The sequence below is a fragment of the Lagenorhynchus albirostris genome, chromosome 6 (genome assembly GCF_949774975.1).
Source record: "Lagenorhynchus albirostris chromosome 6, mLagAlb1.1, whole genome shotgun sequence".
Classification (NCBI taxonomy): Eukaryota; Metazoa; Chordata; class Mammalia; order Artiodactyla; family Delphinidae; genus Lagenorhynchus; species Lagenorhynchus albirostris.
Window position 1 is genome coordinate 78,588,626 of NC_083100.1, and position 20,599 is coordinate 78,609,224.

Consider the following 20,599-nt stretch of genomic DNA (forward strand, 5'->3'; position numbering starts at 1 on the left):
AATCCCACCCTATTAACTTTTCCTATGCTCAGGAAAGTGTCTACAGGTTAACTTTGTCTTTGGGTCACTTTCCTCGGCTCTTAGGTAGGTCCCCCTACCTTAGTCTGGAGGTTCTTAGCACATACCAAGGGACTTTTGCCAAGGCTAACAGGCACTAAGATCAGACCCTGTGCAATTGCATAGGAGATCTTAAATGCCTACAAATATTTTCCGGGGAATGTGGGGAAGGCACAGAAAGTGTCTTTCATTAAAATAACTCCTCTGTGCAGTGTGATCTGCTCCAAAATTATTCTCCTGTGCCGTTAAACACTTTCCCCTACTTTATTTGTTTATGCATTTTTTTCTCTTCCAGATTGCCTACAAAGTCAAAGGGGAGGAAATTATTCACAAGTACAGTCTGCCGGCGGACGTGCCCCAGTTCATTCAGGCTAAAGTCAACGCCTACAATATCAGTGAGGTGTGCATGTGGGCTCAGCCGCTCACTGAGGGTTAAGCCTTTTCTACACGTGGTCTGAGTTATCTTCAAATGACGTTTTTCTTTCAGAATATGTACAAAGCAGACTTGAAAGACCTGAGCAAGAAGGGATACGACCTGAGAAACGATGCGATCCCCATCAAAGCTGCCAAAGTTGCCAGGCAGGCGGCGAGTGATGTAAGTCCAGCTGGTGGTCACCTGTGTGTAACCAGAAAATGGGGGCAGGTGGGCTTCTTATCCAAGTCTCCACGTCTGCTGTCCCTGACTGGAAGCAAGCCAGGCTGAAACTATTTAGAGAAGAAAGTTCCCTAAACAGATCTGAATTTTCTTGGGGGTAAGGATTTGTATAACCTTAACCAATCTGTTCTAATCAAGCCCCCTAATTTAAAATTCTCATCTATATTTCTGCACAAATTCACGTTATTTCTCTTATAGAAATAAAGAAGTTACCTGCTATTTACATCATAATAACCTCCTGATGGTAAACCTTTATCTCAAAACTTGCTTAATTTCTATGAATTCCCTCTTTGCCTTACCTCTCTTTTCACTTCATTGCTTCTACAGACTGATGAATGGGCTTCAAGTGTCAGAGCCCCTAAGAGTCAGTCATTAGGTTGCATTAAAGTGAAGACTTTTGTTTCTTTTCCTATCTTACTTCAACTCAGATGTCAACTGAAGTCACTTTGCTCTTTGAGATTTAAATAAAATGGACTCAAGCCCCCTCCTGCTGTCCTGCAGGAAGTGGGATTCCCTCCCCATGATTGCTGCATTCTCAGGTTTTTGCTTTTCTGATCACCTCTGGCTCCTGGTTTGCACATGATGGTTTTGCTCTGGCTCACCTGGGCTCTCCTCCCCTAGATTTATTCTCTTTCTGCTCTGCATGATCCAGAGATGGAACTCAGCCCCTTCTTTTTGGTTTCCCTCCAAATCCCAAGTACAACTTTAATGATTGTTTGAAATGGAGTTGTCACTGCAGCAATGTAAATACATTAAGACTGAATAATGAATGTCCATGTCCTAAAAGCCCTGCTCCAGAATTTCTCACTGATCCCCTTTCTCTGTGGGTGATCTCCTCCAGCCACCCCACCCCAGCATACACATAAACCTTCCCTCACATCTCTGCTACTCCGTTTCCTGGGGTTCTTCCCAAGTCTCCTCAAGGACACTTAATTCTCCCCACTTTATTATTCAGAACCAATTAGTGTTACACACTGCTGGTTCTGGGTCTCCCTTTGAATATCCAAAGATTCATTAAAATTGTACTATTACTACTACTAGTATAATTCTATTATTAAAATAGCCAGCTATTTGGCTTTAGAAGCACAGAATAATTGGTAGAGTTTGTGAAATATTTATCTTTTCATTTGTCTCTATCACTAAGTGGAACAGAACTTATTTTACTTTGTCACTGATATAAATTATAGTAGCGTCCGCACCCCAACCTCCCTTGGGTGGCAGAAGCAACCACAGACAACCAAATGGGCTCTAAATAACATTTTAATTTTAACAGGCTACATTTCATGTATATACAAGCAAATATCAAATTGTTTGGTTATTGAAATAATTTCTGGGAAGCTCAATTGCTCAAATCATGGTCTCATTGTTCAGTAAAACCTTCATAACTACATTAAAAAATATGCCAACCTTTGTTTCCAACAGGTTCACTACAAAAAAGATTATGAAAAAGCCAAAGGGAAAATGGTTGGCTTCCAGAGTCTCCAAGATGATCCTAAACTGGTTCATTATATGAAGGTGGCCAAGATACAATCGGACCGGGAGTATAAAAAAGACTATGAGAAAACAAAGACCAAATACAACACACCCCATGATATGTTCAACGTTGTGGCAGCTAAGAAAGCTCAGGATGTTGCCAGCAATGTCAACTATAAGCATTTGCTTCATCACTACACCTACCTGCCTGATGCCATGGACGTGGAATTGTCGAAAAACATGATGCACATACAGAGCAATGTAAGTGACATTTACTCCACAAGACAGTCCCCCTCTAAGGAGGGAGCCTGCGTGAGAGAACCCACTGCCTGGGACACTCACTCCTCTCTTCTCTCTTTGGTGTAGAACGTCTATAAGGAGGACTACAACACCTGGATGAAAGGCATAGGCTGGATACCTATTGGCAGTCTGGAGGTAGAAAATGTTAAAAAGGCAGGTAATGCCCTGAATGAAAAGAAGTACAGGCAACATCCAGACACCCTCAAATTTACCAGCATCGTGGACTCCCCAGTTATGGTCCAGGCAAAACAGAACACGAAGCAAGTCAGTGATGTGAGTACAACAAAACAGAGGGTGCAAAAGGATGGAGGGAGGCTTCAAAAGATGAGCTCATCATTTTTATTCTCTGAGCCTAATATCTTTTCCTTTTAAAATTATTATTTTATTTCATTTAAAAATAATAATTATTTTTAGTTTGGGCACTAACATTTTCTTTTTTTTTATATATCTTGCTTTTTACCTTCCTTTTAAAAATGTCTTCCTTTTTAACTGCCTATAAATACTGTGTTATTGGATAAAGTATTTGAGAAAGTGCAAAAAGTTCTACCCTAGAACGACACACACACAAACAAAACTTAAGCTTAAATCCCATACACGTTATTGTGGCAAATGCATCATATTCAATTCTATATTAAGTTGTTCATATTTGCTTTTCATATATAAAATATTAGTACAGGGAAATAATACACATGAGTAGATGATTTCTCTCCTCAGAATTCATCATACACAATTATTATAGATACTTTACTTATGTCTTGGAGGAGATTAGTGTATTGTTTGCCTGCCTGTCCATGAGGAATGTATACGCTCTGGCTAAAGACAGCTCTCAAGGAAAATTTGGTATATGAAAGAGCTAAAGGGACATCAAAAACATTCATTCATTAATTCATTGAATGAATGTTTTTGAACACCTTCCATGTGCCAGGCACTATATTATGTGCTGATGGTATAAAGATGAAACAGACGAGGATGAATGGAATACAGGACAAGAGTGTAAGACAAAGGCATGGATAGAAACAGCATCATCATATGGAGAGACGAATGCTACAGGAGAGGCATGTGCTAAGTAAGTATAAGAGGAGAGGGTAACTGCCTGCCAGAGCTTCCCTGGCAAATAAGGGAAGGCTGCATTACTGGCAAAAGGAAAAACATAATGACAGTCAAGAAGTAATGAATGGAAGGACAGTGAAGGATGAAGGATTTAGGATTGTAATCCTTCAAGACCTGATTATTGAGGGTCTTGAATGTTAATTTATACTCTGGACATTATGGGGTAGGTAACAGGAAGTACTGAAGATTTTTAATCCATGGAGTTGCATTATCAGGTCTGTGTTTTAAAAGAAAATTGGCAAAAAATGCAGAGAATATATTGGAAAGGGGAGAGATTGAAGGCAAGGAGATGAATTAGAAAGCTTCTACAGAAATTCAACAGAAACCTTATTTGGACCTAACTCAGGCAATAGCAGTGGGAAAGGAGATGTTTAGAAGGTAAAATTAACGAGATTCTCTGAATGCTTAGATGTGGTTTCTAAAGGCAGTGAGGAAGTGAAGATAGCTCTTGGATTCCTAAAAGAAATTATTTAGTATTTGGAGATTCATTTAGATATCAGCCATTTCAGATTTTACTTGTGATACATGCACACCAGTTTACATATGGTATACCACACAGACATGCCTGGGAAATGGAGGTATATATGATAAATGACAAGAGATTAAAAATCTACTTGGGATTCCGATTGTGTTTTAGTTTTAGAAACTGAGCAATTTCTTTCTTTTTCATTACCAAGAGGAGGATACAGTATGATTTCTACCCCATGCACTTTGGTGTCTTTTAGACATCTTTAAAATGGCAAAATAGGGTAAATGTGAAGTAGTAAACCTCTTGCATAGGCTGGATTTACATATAAGCACCTTTATATTATGAGGAAATTATTATGTGCTTTTACTGATACAATTATAATTGGAAAGTTTTTAGGGGAATTGAAAGACTCATTCTAACTACCTCTTTCTCTCTAAGAGTAAAAAACCAAAAAATAAAAATGAAAACCAAGACTGTAAGAACTATTAACTCCACTAGCAAAAATGACCTTTTCTGGCTTTAGTGAATTCTGTTATCCATTTTAGGGTTTCACATTTGAACTCATTTTTTATTCATCTCTGGCAAGCAAAGATTGCTATTTTCTTAGGATTTTTTTTCTCTCTGTTTTAATACAGAGTTTTTGGGTCTTCCTTAATGAGATTCTTAAAATAGGAAGATGGCTTTGATAAATTTTTTTTTTTTATTTTTTGCGGTACGCGGGCCTGTCACTGTTGTCGCCTCTCCCGTTGCGGAGCACAGGCTCCGGACGCGCAGGCTCAGCGGCCATGGCTCACGTGCCCAGCCGCTCCGCGACATGTGGGATCTTCCCGGATCGGGGCACGAACCCACGTCCCCTGCATTGGCAGGCAGACTCTCAACCATTGCGCCATCAGGGAAGCCCGGCTTTGATAATTTTAAGTAATAGAAATTGTGGGGGATTATGCTAGGAATAACTTCTTTAAGCGTGTAATTAATGTATTTTCCTTTTTGTACCATCCATAATGCATTTTTCTTTTAACATCTTTATTGGAGTATAATTGCTTTACAATGGTGTGTTAGTTCCTGCTTTACAACAAAATGAATCAGTTATATATATACATATGTTCCTATATCTCTTCCCGCTTGCGTCTCCCTCCCTCCCACCCTCCCTATCCCACCCCTCCAGGCGGTCACAAACCACCGAGCTGATCTCCCTGTGCTATGCGGCTGCTTCCCACTAGCTATCTACCTTACGTTTGGTAGTGTATATATGTCCATGCCTCTCTCTCGCTTTGTCACAGCTTACCCTTCCCCCTCCCCATATCCTCAAGTCCATTCTCTAGTAGGTCTGTGTCTTTATTCCTGTCTTACCCCTAGGTTCTTCATGACATTTTTTTTTCTTAAATTCCATATATATGTGTTAGCATACAGTATTTGTCTTTCTCTTTCTGACTAACTTCACTCTGTATGACAGACTCTAGGTCTATCCACCTCATTACAAACAGCTCAATTTCGTTTCTTTTTATGGCTGAGTAATATTCCATTGTATATATATATGTGCCACATCTTCTTTATCAATTCATCCGATGATGGACACTTAGGTTGTTTCCATCTCCGGGCTATTGTAAATAGAGCTGCAATGAACATTTTGGTACAGGACTCTTTTTGAATTATGGTTTTCTCAGGGTATATGCCCAGTAGTGGGATTGCTGGGTCATATGGTAGTTCTATTTGTAGTTTTTTAAGGAAACTCCATACTGTTCTCCACAGTGGCTGTATCAATTTACATTCCCACCAACAGTGCAAGAGGGTTCCCTTTTCTCCACACCCTCTCCAGCATTTATTGTTTCTAGATTTTTTGATGATGGCCATTCTGACTGGTGTGAGATAATATCTCATTGTAGTTTTGATTTGCATTTCTCTAATGATTAGTGATGTTGAGCATTCTTTCATGTGTTTGTTGGCAGTCTGTATATCTTCTTTGGAGAAATGTCTATTTAGGTCTTCTGCCCATTTTTGGATTGCGTTGTTTGTTTTTTTGTTATTAAGCTGCATGAGCTGCTTATAAATTTTGGAGATTAATCCTTTCTCAGTTGCTTCATTTGCAAATATTTCCTCCCATTCTGAGGGTTGTCTTTTCGTCTTGTTTATGGTTTCCTTTGCTGTGCAAAAGCTTTGAAGTTCCATTAGGTCCCATTTGTTTATTTTTGTTTTTATTTCCATTTCTCTAGGAGGTGGGTCAAAAAGGATCTTGCTGTGATTTATGTCATAGAGTGTCCTGCCTATGTTTTCCTCTAAGAGTTTGATAGTTTCTGGCCTTACATTTAGGTCTTTAATCCATTTTGAGCTTATTTTTGTGTATGGTGTTAGGGAGTGATCTAATTTCATAGTTTTACATGTACCTGTCCAGTTTTCCCAGCACCACTTATTGAAGAGGCTGTCCTTTCTCCACTGTACATTCCTGCCTCCTTTATCAAAGATAAGGTGACCATATGTGCGTGGGTTTATCTCTGGGCTTTCTATCCTGTTCCATTGATCTATCTGTCTGTTTTTGTGCCAGTACCATACTGTCTTGATTACTGTAGCTTTGTAGTATAGTCTGAAGTCAGGGAGCCTGATTCCTCCAGCTCCGTTTTTTGTTCTCAAGATTGCTTTCACTATTCGGGGTCTTTTGTGTTTCCATACAAATTGTGAAATTTTTTGTTCTAGTTCTGTGAAAAATGCCAGTGGTAGTTTGATAGGGATTGCACTGAATCTGTAGATTGCTTTGGGTAGTAGAATCATTTTCACAATGTTGATTCTTCCAATCCAAGAACATGGTATATCTCTCCATCTATTTGTATCATCTTTAATTTCTTTCATCCGTGTCTTATAATTTTCTGCATACAGGTCTTTTGTCTCCTTAGGTAGGTTTATTCCTAGATATTTTATTCTTTTTGTTGCAATGGTAAATGGGAGTGTTTCCTTCATTTCACTTTCAGATTTTTCATCATTAGTGTATAGGAATGCAAGAGATTTCTGTGCATTAATTTTGTATCCTGCTACTTTACCAAATTCATTGATTAGCTCTAGTAGTTTTCTGGTAGCATCTTTAGGATTTTCTATGTATAGTATCATGTCATCTGCAAATAGTGACAGCTTTACTTCTTCTTTTCCGATTTGGATTCCTTTTATTTCCTTTACTTCTCTGATTGCTGTGGCTAAAACTTCCAAAACTATGTTGAATAAGAGTGGTGACAGTGGGCAACCTTGTCTTGTTCCTGATCTTAGTGGAAATGGTTTCAGTTTTTCACCATTGAGGACAATGTTGGCTGTAGGTTTGTCATATATGGCCTTTATTATGTTGAGGAAAGTTCCCTCTATGCCTACTTTCTGCAGGGTTTTTATCATAAATGGGTGTTGAATTTTGTCAAAAGCTTTCTGTGCATCTATTGAGATGATCATATGGTTTTTCTCCTTCAATTTGTTAATATGGTGTATCACGCTGATTGATTTGTGTATATTGAAGAATCCTTGCATTCCTGGAATAAACCCCACTTGATCATGGTGTATGATCCATTTAATGTGCTGTTGGATTCTGTTTGCTAGTATTTTGTTGAGGATTTTTGCATCTATGTTCATCAGTGATATTGGCCTGTAGTTTTCTGTCTTTGTGACATCCTTGTCTGGTTTTGGTATCAGGGTGATGGTGGCCTCGTAGAATGACTTTGGGAGTGTTCCTCCCTCTGCTGTATTTTGGAAGAGTTTGAGAAGGATGGGTGTTAGCTCTTCTCTAAATGTTTGATAGAATTCGCCTGTGAAGCCATCTGGTCCTGGGCTTTTGTTTGTTGGAAGATTTTTAATCACACTTTCAATTTCAGTGCTTGTGATTGGTCTGTTCATATTTTCTATTTCTTCCTGATTCAGTCTTGGCAGGTTGTGCCTTTCTAAGAATTTGTCCATTTCTTCCAGGTTGTCCATTTTATTGGCATAGAGTTGCTTGTAGTAATCTCTCATGATCTTTTGTATTTCTGCAGTGTCAGTTGTTACTTCTCCTTTTTCATTTCTAATTCTATTGATTTGAGTGTTCTCCCTTTTTTTCTTGATGAATCTGGCTAATAGTTTATCAATTTTGTTTATCTTCTCAAAGAACCAGCTTTTAGTTTTATTGATTTTTGCTATCGTTTCCTTCATTTCTTTTTCATTTATTTCTGATCTGATTTTTATGATTTCTTTCTTCTTCTAACTTTGGGGTTTTTTTGTTCTTCTTTCTCTAATTGCTTTAGGTGCAAGGTTAGGTTGTTTATTCGAGATATTTCCTGTTCAAAAGTAGGATTGTATTGCTATAAACTTCCCTCTTAGAACTGCTTTTGCTGCATCCCATAGATTTTGGGTCATCGTGTCTCCATTGTCATTTGTTTCTAGGTATTTTTTTGATTTCCTCTTTGATTTCTTCAGTGATCACTTCGTTATTAACTAGTGTATTGTTTAGCCTCCATGTGTTTGTATTTTTTACAGATCTTTTCCTGTAACTGATATCTAGTCTTATAGCGTTGTGGTTGGAAAAGATACTTGATACAATTTCAATTTTCTTAAATTTACCAAGGCTTGATTTGCGACCCAAGATATGATCTATCCTGGAGAATGTTCCATGAGCACTAGAGAAAAATGTGTATTTGTTGTTTTTGGATGGAATGTCCTATAAATATCAATTAAGTCCATCTTGTTTAATGTATCATTTAAAGCTTGTTTTTCCTTATTTATTTTCATTTTGGATGATCTGTCCATTGGTGAAAGTGGGGTGTTAAAGTCCCCTACTATGACTGTGTTACTGTTGATTTCCCCTTCTATGGCTGTTAGTATTTGCCTTATGTATTGAGGTGCTCCTATGTTGGGTGCATAAATATTTACAATTGTTTTATCTTCTTCTTAGATCGATCCCTTGATCATTATGTAGTGTCCTTTGTCTCTTCTAATAGTCTTTATTTTAAAGTCTATTTTGTCTGATACGAGAATTGCTACTCCAGCTTTCTTTTGGTTTCCATTAGCATGAAATATCTGTTTCCATCCTCTTACTTTCAATCTGTATGTGTCTCTAGGTCTGAAGTGGGTCACTTGAAGACAGCAAATATATGGGTCTTGTTTTTGTATCCATTCAGCCAATCTGTGTCTTTTGGTGGGAGCATTTAGTCCATTTACATTTAAGGTAATTATCGATATGTATGTTCCTGTTCCCATTTTCTTAACTGTTTTGGGTTCGTTAATTGTAGGTCTTTTCCTTCTCTTGTGTTTCTTGCCTAGAGAGGTTCCTTTAGCAGTTGTTGTAGAGTTGGTTTGGTGGTGCTGAACTCTCTCAGCTTTTGCTTGTCTGTAAAGGTTTTAATTTCTCCATCAAATCTGAATGAGATCCTTGCTGGGTAGAGTAATCTTGGCTGCAGTTTTTTCTCCTTCATCACTTTAAATATGTCCTGCCAGTCCCTTCTGGCTTGCAGAGTTTCTGCTGAAAGATCAGCTGTTAACCTTATGGGGATTCCCTTGTGTGTTATTTGTTGTTTATCCCTTGCTGCTTTTAATATGTTTTCTTTGTATTTAATTTTTGACAGTTTGATTAATATGTGTCTTGGCATATTTCTCCTTGGATTTATCCTGTATGGGACTCTCTGTGCTTCCTGGACTTGATTAACTATTTCCTTTCCCATATTAGGGAAGTTCTCAACTATAATCTCTTCAAATATTTTCTCAGTCCCTTTCTTTTTCTCTTCTTCTTTTGGAACCCCTATAATTCGAATGTTGGTACATTTAATGTTGTCCCAGAGGTCTCTTAGGCTGTCTTCATTTCTTTTCATTCTTTTTTCTTTATTCTGCTCTGCAGTAGTTATTTCCACTCTTCTATCTTCCAGGTCACTTATCCGTTCTTCTGCCTCAGTTATTCTGCTATTGATCCCTTCTAGAGAATTTTAAATTTCATTTATTTTGTTGTTCATTTCTGTTTGTTTGCTCTTTAGTTCTTCTAGGTCCTTGTTAAGCATTTCTTGTATGTTCTCCATTCTACTCCCAAGATTTTGGATCATCTTTACTATCATTATTCTGAATTCTTTTTCAGGTAGGCTGCCTATTTCCTCTTCATTTGTTTTGTCTGGTGGGTTTTTGCCTTGCTCCTTCATCTGCTGTGTGTTTCTCTGTCTTCTCCTTTTGCTTATCTTACTGTGTTTGGGGTCTGCTTTTCGCAGGCTGCAGGTTTGTAGTTCCCGTTGTTTTTGGTGTCTGTCTCCAGTGGCTAAGGTTGGTTCAGTGGGCTGTGTAGGCTTCCTGGTGGAGGGGACTAGTGCCTGTGTTCTGGTGGATGAGGCTGGATCTTGTCTTTCTGGTGGGCAGGTCCACATCTGGTGGTGTGTTTTGGGGTGTCTGTGGCCTTATTATGATTTTAGGCAGCCTCTCTGCTAATGGGTGGGGTTGTGTTCCTGTCTTGCTAGTTGTTTGGCATAGGGTGTCCAGCACTGTAGCTTGCTGGTCGTTGAGTGAAGCTGGGTGCTGGTGTTGAGATGGAGATCTCTCGGAGATTTTTGCCGTTTGATATTATGTGGAGCTGGGAGGTCTCTTGTGGACCAGGGTCCTGAAGTTGGCTCTCCCACCTCAGAGGCACAGCACTAACTCCTGGCTGCAGCACCAAGAGCCTTTCATCCACACGGTTAATTTGGGATGATTCGTGGTCTATTCATGTATTCTACAGATGCAGGGTACATTAAGTTGATTGTGGAGCTTTAATCCGCTTCTTCTGAGGCTGCTGGGAGAGATTTCCCTTTCTCTACTTTGTTCTCACAGCTCCCAGGGGTTCAGCTTTGGATCTGGCCCCGCCTCTGGGTGTAGGTCGCTGGAGGGTGTCTGTTCTTCGCTCAGACAGGACGGGTTAAAGGAGCCGCTGATGCGGGGGCTCTGGCTTACTCAGGCCGGGGGTAGGGAGGGGCACAGAGTGCCGGGCAAGCCTGCGGCTGCAGAGGCCAGCATGACATTGCACTAGCCTGAGGCGTGCCGTGCATTCTCCCGGGGGAGTTGTCCCTGGATCACAGGACCCTGGCAGTGGCGGGCTGTCTCTGGGGTCCGCGCTTTTAGCCGTGACTCGCGCCCGTCTCTTGATCTCCTTTAAGCAGCGTTCTTAATCCCCTCTCCTCATGCACCAGGAAAGAAAGAGGGAAGAAAAAGTCTCTTGCCTCTTCGGCAGGTCCAGACTTTTCCTGGACTCCCTCCCGGCTAGCCGTGTTGCACTAACCCCTTCAGGCTGTGTTCACGCTGCCAACCACAGCCCTCTCCCTGCGCTCCGACCAAAGCCCGAGCCTCAGCTCCCAGACACGCCCGCTCCGGCGGGGCAGCAGACAAGCCTCTCGGGCTGTTGAGTGCCGGTCGGCACCGATCCTCTGTGCGGGAATCTCTCCGCTTTGCCTCCCGCACCCCTGTTGCTGTGCTCTCCCCCGAGGCTCCGAAGCTTTCCTCCTCCGCCACCTGCAGTCTCCGCCCACGAAGGGGCTTCCTAGTGTGTGGAAACCTTTCCTCCTTCACATCTCCCTCCCACTGGTGCAGGTCCCATCCCTATCCTTTTGTCTCTGTTTATTCTTTTTTCTTTTTCCGTACCCAGGTACGTGGGGGGTTTCTTGCCTTTTGGGAGGTCTGAGGTCTTCTGCCAGCATTCAGTAGGTGTTCTGTAGGAGTTGTTCCACGTGTAGATGTATTTCTGGTGTATCTGTGGGGAGGAAGGTGATCTCCGCATCTTACTCTTCCGCCATCTTCCTGGAAGTCAGCCATAATGCATTTTATTTTTGTGACTATGTGTTGCAGATCTTATACAAAGCTAAAGGAGAAGATGTGAAACATAAATATACGATGGGTCCTGATGTTCCTCAATTTCTCCAGGCCAAGTGCAATGCTTACAATATAAGTGATGTAAGTAGGGGTTTTGATGGGGTGTGAAATCCAGACCTGATGATAAAATAATAGAATTTTAGAGTATGACAGGGCTTTGACAATTTAGGTCAGTTTTCTCCATAGCCCCCATTAGAGCATATCCCATGATAATGGTTCTGTACCTCTTGAGTTGGCCTTTTCAAGTGTAGGACAACTCTAAAGGGTATAGCATTCTTCTTTGTGTCAAGCTCAACACATATTTCTCTAGTTTTCCTAGTTCTGCACATGGAGGAAGTTTTTATCCTCCAGAAAAATGAAGATAAATGAAACCCACCCCCCCCCTTTTTTTTTTTTAACAACAACACTAAAATTTCTAAAGCTAACCACCAGGTCTTTCCTGGACCTTCCTTTCATAAGATTGAGCTTCATTTTCTCCAGTTGGTTCTCACATACTGTGGTTTCCAGAACCTTTATTACTCTCCTCTGGATCCACTCCAGTTTCTCAATTTCCCTCTTCAATATGTGCCCAAACCAGACTTGGGTGAATGATTAGTACAGAGTCTAATAAGTTTATGCTATACAATTTCATGTATGACATTTTGCTCATGTGACTTCTGTTTTTTAAATTGAAGTATGGTTGATTTACCATTAATGTGACTTCTTAAAACTGTGTGCTATAGGAGATTCTTCTAGCTTCTATCTGGAGAAGAACAAAGCAATCCCAGCTGTTGAGGAATCAGTGTCGCTGATTACCCTACAGCATGCTGACATCCTTTTTCCTTTTCCATCGCAGGTCTGTTATAAACGGGACTGGCATGATTTAATAGCCAAGGGCAACAATGTGCTGGGTGACGCTATACCCATCACTGCAGCCAAAGCATCGAGAAACATTGCCAGTGACGTGAGTAAAAATTTTAGGTGAAATCTGGGTGATTGTCATTTTTACAAAGTAATCAAATGGGTGCTTGTTAAAATGATACCACATTGAAAACAGTATGTTGAATTAATGACATTTAAATTCTCCGCAAAATATTATTTTGAAAACCTGTCACTTTTTTTTTTTTTTCCCTGTGGTACGCGGGCCTCTCACTGTTGTGGCCTCTCCTGTTGCGGAGCACAGGCTCCGGACATGCAGGCTCAGCGGCCATGGCTCACGGGCCCAGCTGCTCCGTGGCATGTGGGATCTTCCCGGACTGGGGCATGAACCCATGTCTCCTGCATCGGCAGGCAGACTCTCAACCACTGTGCCACCAGGGAAGCCCTGAAAACCTGTCACTTTTTCAATGTTTTGTGATTCTTTTCAGTTGACCCCACTTGGTAGAGCTGTCATAAATCTGACAGTGGCTTTCTCTCCTGATTCATAGCTCAAATTACCTTCCCTGACACATTTCCCTGACAGCCCACATTTATTTTCAGGGAGAATACCCTACCTGCCACTAACATGTTAAATTCAGATGACTGCCTGCATTATAATTGTATTAAGAAGATTGAAAAAATGTTAAATAAAATGTACAGATTTTATAAACCAAATGGGAAAAAGCCCACTTTTCTAGAATATAATTTTGATTTATTTCATCTGTAATAGAAAAAGTATACACTTACACTTCTTCTCATCATTGAAAAACAAAATTTTCCAAAAGCACGCACACGCCATAGATTTCACTGTCACACACTATTCCAGAGGCTACACTCTTCATCTGACACAAGAAAAGAAAGAAACCACGTGTACAGACCATGTGGAAGATAGGGTGTAAGAATTCTACAGCCTTCCATGTAGGGATGGTACTGAAAATGTGTTCTTCAAAGCTTTGCACATCACTCTGAAATACATTTCTAGTTTAAGGAGAAAGTGACAGTCTAAAATATGACATTATCATTTTTATTTTTAGCCCTTACACAGAACTTTTTCTAACGTGCCTAGAAATTACTTGATAATTCTTTTGCCTGCTAAACTCTTGTTTATAAATTGGTGCTTAAATGGCAGGAGCAGAGTGTCTTCAGAGTTTGGGTGGATTTGAATTCTCTTACATAAAAATTGAGGTTTTGATTTGTTACCTACTGTATAGCTCAGTCTACACCCCATTGCCGATCTCAGCGGTGAGAGACCTTGGACCGCAGAGCTTTTGCAGTCAGGCTTTTACTGATGAGGAAAGGTCTTGGTGGTTCCTGCCCTTATTATATAGTTCCTTAATTCATGTGCAGCTGCTTCAGCAGTGAGCTTGGAGAGTAGCTGCTGAGAAATGGGGTTGGGTGAAAGCCTAGCTACCTGCCAAAGAAGAGGGTTTTTTTGTTTAACCATATTAGGTCAACTGAGACAACAAACATAGTAATATTTTCCATCCCCCACCCCAAAGAGATCTGAGTATAAACGTCTTGCATGTACAGTTCTTTAGAGTTTCTTCTGCACCTTTTCCTGGACCAATCAGAATCGAAAACAGAAGTATTTCTAGTATTCTGTGATGTGAACTAACATGTTGGATTAGGAAAATTCACATCCCTGGAAAACCAAGAGGTATATTTGGAATGTAGTCTTATATCTTGGAATATGTTATGTTTATATTAAGTGTGAAAACTTAATAGAGTTGGCTCTATATAAAGTTCCACATGCAAATCATCTATAGCATTCGTAGCAAAGAAAAGAACCTGCTCCTGAATTTATCATGATACCCATTTATAACCCAGCAGTATTGGAAATAAATGCTTTCAGTCTAAACTTCCTGGGGTTGGGGGGCATGGGGTGTGGACTGTATTTCTTGTATAGTCTTCCAGAAAATCACAATATTCTGAATGCCTTTGTGTGTGAATATAATCGCTCCACCTAATGTTCCCAATGCTTAGGACTTTGCTAACCAAATTCTGCCTCCACAGTATAAATACAAGGAAGCTTACGAGAAGGCAAAGGGAAAGCATGTGGGTTTCAGAAGCCTCCAGGATGATCCTAAGCTTGTCCACTATACGAATGTGGCAAAGTTACAGTCTGATCGTGAATACAAGAAGAACTATGAAAACACCAAAACCAGCTATCATACCCCTGGGGACATGGTTAGCATTACAGCTGCAAAGATGGCCCAGGATGTTGCCACCAACATCAACTATAAGCAGCCGATACATCACTACACATACCTACCTGATGCCCTGAGTCTTGAGCATACCAGGAATATGAATCAAATTCAGAGTGATGTGAGTATATATAACATTATAGACCTAGAGATGCTGGTACTGAACAGGTGATCATTTCTTCCTATTTTAGTAGACTTCACAATACAATAAGGTATTTGAAAAATGCACTTTAAAATATACAGTCGTCATTGAAAGAGTAACAAAGGCATGGTAGACACGCTGTGTTTTACTAGCTTTCTGTGCGCCTATCACAATCATTGATATTATCTTTATTAACTTATGGGTCAAAGATAAAGCCATGTTCTACTAAGTATATAAGCCACCCTGGTTCTCAACAAAAGGAAATGGTTACTCCTGGTGGGCCTGCTTCGACAGCAATATGTATAATGCAAAATAGGAGCATTCTCTATTCTTTCTGAATTCAGGAATGTTCTTTTCTTTCTTCTTCTTCTATTTTTGAACTCAAGGTCACACTCTCATGCATGTAAATGTATGTAACGAGTCATCTAAAATGAACCAGGAGGGTTTTGTGATTGCAGCATGACTCATGGAGAGCTGCATGGGGGAGGGTGTTTAATATTCAGAGCATTTCCTGCTGCAGGAGCCAGGTTTTTGTAAGAATCATCCTTGGTAAAGGGAAAAAATTGTGTTCCTTTATTGTTGCTCAATGAGAATGTCTCTCTCCACCTGAGATGGAGGAGCTCAGGTGGACGGTGTGGGTGAAATTCAGAAGTTGTGGAGATCTCAGTGAAATCAAAAGGAAAGCCCAATTTATTGTCAGAAGAGACACTTTTTTTTTTTTTTTTTTTTTTTTTAGCAGTACCCATGGAAATATGTGGCCTACATTCTCTCCTGGAGTGTTAATGCACTCTAACAACAGAACTGCTTTTTCTTATGACCAAATTCTGGGTAAGAAGCTCTGTGGCAGAGATAGCCAAAAGCTCCAGTATAGACACAGGCATGCTGACAGGTTGCTCTTCATTCCCGCCCTGGATAGAATTACAGATTCCAGAAACAGCTCTTGAGTATGCACTAGGATATCCCCTCATCTGAGATTACTCTTTTACAGAATGTATATAAAGATGAGTACAACAACTGCTTCAAGGGCATTGGATGGATCCCTCTTGGTTCTCTGGAGGTTGAGAAGGCCAAGAAAGCAGGCAATGCATTAAATGAGAGAAAGTACCGACAGCACCCAGATACCATCAAGTTCACAAGTGTGCCTGATTCCATGGGCATGGTTTTGGCTCAGCACAACACAAAGCAGCTAAGTGATGTAAGTGGTTTTCCTTCAAAGAGTTTTTGTCCATGAATAACCCCATGACCAGTTACTCCACAATCCTTCTTAATTCAATTCATGAGTGTGCATCTATCTTAGCAAATCATCTGCTTTCAGAGGTATATCAAAAGGTTTTACTTTTGAAGCAACTTGGGACTTAAGAAGAACAGGAAGGAGAGAAGGACGATGTTCCAAGTTTGCTTTGTTTTCCAAATGTAGAGAGTCTATGTTATTTATAAGCAGACCCCTACACTATACATAGGAAATAAAATTATTTCTATTATAATCTGTGACCTTGTCTGAATTGCAAACCAAGATATATATTGCGCTCTCTCTCTCTCTCTCTCTCTCTCTCTATATATATATATAGAGAGAGAGAGAGAGAGAGTTGTAAGAGTTCTACCTAGCCAGATGAGGAGAAGGCTAATGTCCTAATCCCCTTGCAAAATAAATAGGGCGATATTCTGAGAGAGAGAAACACCTCTGGGGAAGAGTTAAGCAGTTTGCTTTCAGAGTCATCCAGAGTCTTTTTTCTGAGCCGAGGTCTATCTGGACCCTTTTTCTTAGTCAGAGGCTAATTACAATGCTCAGTGCTTCCCCTCATTTGATAATTTCAGAGTTCTAAGATACCTCCCCCAGAAATAGAGTGGTAAGTAAAAAACAAAGAAGAGAGGACTTTTTGTGGCTTTAACCCCAGATATTCGAAGGTGGGGAATGTATTCTTCGGTTCAGATTTGAGGGTTTTCTGGATTTTATTTCTCAGACCAGTCCCACATTACCACCGATGTTTCAAGATTAATTCTATTCTAGTGGTACTAAATGGTGTAGATTGTTCTGATTTCTTTTGTACTGACCGAGGTGTCACTTCTCCCTGTGTTTTTCCAGTTAGCTAGGAAAACCCTAAACTCACGATATTAAGTCTTCCTCATCCCAATAAATGCCGTCAACATCTACCTAGTTACTCAAGCCTGAAACCTGGCAGTCACCATCGACACCTCCCCATGTGAACCCCCCCTCATCCAACGCATCTACTGAGTTAGCCTCCCAAATCTCTCAGCCATCCTGTTGGAGCACTTCTCTGTCTTTCAGCTGCCACCAACCCTAGTTCTGGCCTCCATATCTCACGTGGACAACTGTAATAATCCATTACCTGGACTCCCTGCCTGGGGCCACACAAAAACCAAAAAGACTGTCTTCAGACATAAATCAAATCATGTCCTTCTTATACTTAAAACCCCTTAGTAGCTTCTCCTTGAACTCAAAGTAAAATCTAAACTGTTAACTTGGTTGAAAAAGCCCTCAGCTCTGTGCCCCCGCCCCCCTCCTGTCTAATCCTCCTGGGACCCCGCTCAGCACATTCCAGCCCAGTGACCTTCAGTTCCTCAAGCTAGCCATGCCCCTTCTAGACCCAGGGCCCTGAATGCTCTTCTTCTGCCCGGACCCTTCCCTTTTCTTCAAGTTTGGGTGTAAATGTTACCTTTTTAGAGAGCCTTTGCTGACCCCCCACCCTGACCCTGTTCATTTCTTTCCTAAAGTTATTTAATTTACAACACATCACGAATTCTAGCTCTATCTTACAGTTTATGTGCTATTCTCTGTTTCCTCTATTGGACTCTAAGCTCCAAGAGGACAGGTCTGCCTTTTTCTTTTTAACCACTTTAAACACAGAACCTACCATGCTGCCTATTGATCAGCGTGCTGTCCAATAAATATGGGTGGAATGAGCAATGAATATGTCTGCCAACACTCCCTCTGTGTGATAATGTAGCTAATTGCCTTATAAATGGAAAAACACAAACGATAGTCTTCCTTTTTAAAGGAACGTGTGCTAGATGAAACTTACATTATGTTAGCTAATACGATTTGCACGCTGCCTCCTTTGTTTTTAGGTGAACTACAAGGTGGAGGGAGAGAAACTGAAGCACAAGTACACTATGGACCCTGATGTACCGCAGTTTATTCAAGCCAAGGTCAATGCCTTCAACATAAGTGATGTGAGTATTTGGCCTGGTGCCCATCTAGTATTGCTTACATGGGCCTCTCCTTTCCAGTTCTATATAACTAGCACTGGGAATTTTAGGGGGAGCAAACTGAGTGTGGACCCTTTGAGTCTTTGATGGAGGAGGTCATTGAGAGGACGTGACCCTTGAGCTGCACCTGAGCAATTGGAGGCTCCTCACCCCCTCCCATCCTTGGAATGTAAGTTCTGCCCACTGTTCCCACAGTGGGAGCCATTTTCAAGGACACAGCCTTGAGAGACCAATGTGTTGTTGAGACCACTTGCACTGAATCCACTTGAGGTCTTAATAAACTTGTAAGGTTCTGGCAGGCGGGTGTGAAGATCTACTTGTCTTGTGACTGCCCAAGACAAACCTCGAATGTAAGTTCCCTTGTTTATTAAACCTGCCGCCTACCAAGCTGGAGTGGTCAGCCTGTTTTTTCAGGCTCTCCTTGCCCTCCATGTACAGAGACCAATTTGCAAACCAACAGTCTCCAGATTGGATCCTTATCATAGAATATGAGACTAGAGCCTACCATACATTTCACTTAATGCGGACTTTTCCCAACTGTGGGCTATGACTCATTAGTGGGTTATAAAATCAGTCTAGTAGGTTGTGTTCCATTTTTTAAAAAGTAAAACAAAATAGGACAGAGAGGATTGGAAAATACAGGAATGCATGGTCTGTAGTAAGGATAAGTATTGCTAGTTCTATAACTTTTGTTTCAGTTATTTGTTAAAATTCTAAACTTCTAAACAAGTTTACCGTGATTTTCTTTAGAAACTCTTCTTTGTATGTGACTAGCATCTCTCTCTAATTGGTGGCGATGTTTAAATTTACTATTATGAATTATTTCCTTTTGCTTTTAAAGCAAATTGGTAAATTCTAATTTAAAGACATAATCCAACCTGGATCAAATTGTTCATTTCTTTTTTTTTATTTATTTTTTTATTATTATTTTTTTTTATTTGTGCGGTACGCGGGCCTCTCACTGTTGTGGCCTCTTCCGTTGCGGAGCACAGGCTCCGGACGCGCAGGCTCAGTGGCCCATCCGCTCTGCGGCATGTGGGATTTTCCCAGACCGGGGCACGAACCCGTGTCCCCTGCATCGGCAGGCGGACTCTCAACCACTGCGCCACCAGGGAAGCCCTGTTCATTTCTTAAAAGATGATTTAGTCATTCTTCCTAACATTTTAGGCTCTCTTTTATCTCCAAATAAACATTTTTTAAAGTACTCATTTCTATGCTTTTGGTTTATTTAAAACTTTTTCCTGCTTTTATAAGTAATATTTAAAAATTAATATTAATTAAAGCTGGGTGGTACTACATCTGAACTTTTAATTTTAGTACCCACATCTTTCTGTAAGTTTAAAATGTTTCATTATAAAAAATACAAGAAAATAAAAGCATTGCATGCTTATTATAGAAAAATTGGAAAATATAGAAAATTATGAAAAAATTAAAATCTTCTGTTATCCCACATTCAAAGCAATACCTTTCCATTGCTTTTTTTAATGTACACATATACATTCTTTACAGCAGTTGAGACCATACTGTGTATATAGTTTACTGATTTTTTTTTTTAAAGAATAATAGATTTCTAAAAGATGAACTTAGAGCCCTAACTCTGGATTCTTTTAATAGAAAGGGATATATTTTGACATGTTTTATAAGAAAGATTTTGGTTTCCTGTTTCATTCCTCTTTTAATTATGTCAGATAATAAAATAATCTTTCCTTTTTTCAAGGCTAAGTATAAAGCAGATTGGAAGAAAACCCTTGCTAAGGGCTATGATTTGAGACCAGATGCCATTCCAATTGTTGCTGCAAAAAGTTCAAGGAATATTGCTAGCAATGTAAGTCTAATTTGAAAGTAGTAAACTCTCTTTATATTTAAAAAATATTCACATGGTGTATATATATATTTACATGGTGTATGTATATGAGCTATATTAGGAAGCAAATAAAAAATTGTAGTATAAAAATAATTCCTAATATCTTAGGTACCAGTGATTTTTTTATCTTAAAAATATTTAAAAACTCAGTAAGTTGTTACAAAGAAGATAATTTTTTTAAACTGTCAAATACATGGAATTCTCATTAGTATTATTATTATGAACTTGAAAACTGCTTTTTATTTGGATTTTGTTAAGAAAAAAGCCTTGGTATACTAAAATATTACTAAATCAAGAAAGTCTCCCAGTATTTTAAAAGAATACAATTTTTTGATAATATAATTTCCATAAAGAAAAAAATCTGGTGAAATATGGAAAACCAGGAAGA

The 20,599-nt window shown here is 39.8% G+C and overlaps 1 protein-coding gene across 34 annotated transcripts in view; it reads left to right on the top strand.

Moving 5' to 3' along the window:
- The window catches only part of NEB (nebulin), a 226,748-nt gene that overhangs the window by 42,882 nt on the left and 163,267 nt on the right, over positions 1 to 20,599 (top strand). For all 34 annotated transcript variants that reach the window (XM_060152928.1, XM_060152894.1, XM_060152905.1 and 31 more), the window contains exons 24-33: positions 353 to 457; positions 545 to 652; positions 2,135 to 2,446; positions 2,552 to 2,758; positions 11,853 to 11,957; positions 12,712 to 12,819; positions 14,787 to 15,098; positions 16,108 to 16,314; positions 18,207 to 18,311; positions 20,065 to 20,172. In XM_060152928.1, coding sequence (XP_060008911.1) covers positions 353 to 457; positions 545 to 652; positions 2,135 to 2,446; positions 2,552 to 2,758; positions 11,853 to 11,957; positions 12,712 to 12,819; positions 14,787 to 15,098; positions 16,108 to 16,314; positions 18,207 to 18,311; positions 20,065 to 20,172 — 1,677 coding nt within the window. The remainder of the gene's footprint in view (positions 1 to 352; positions 458 to 544; positions 653 to 2,134; positions 2,447 to 2,551; positions 2,759 to 11,852; positions 11,958 to 12,711; positions 12,820 to 14,786; positions 15,099 to 16,107; positions 16,315 to 18,206; positions 18,312 to 20,064; positions 20,173 to 20,599) is intronic.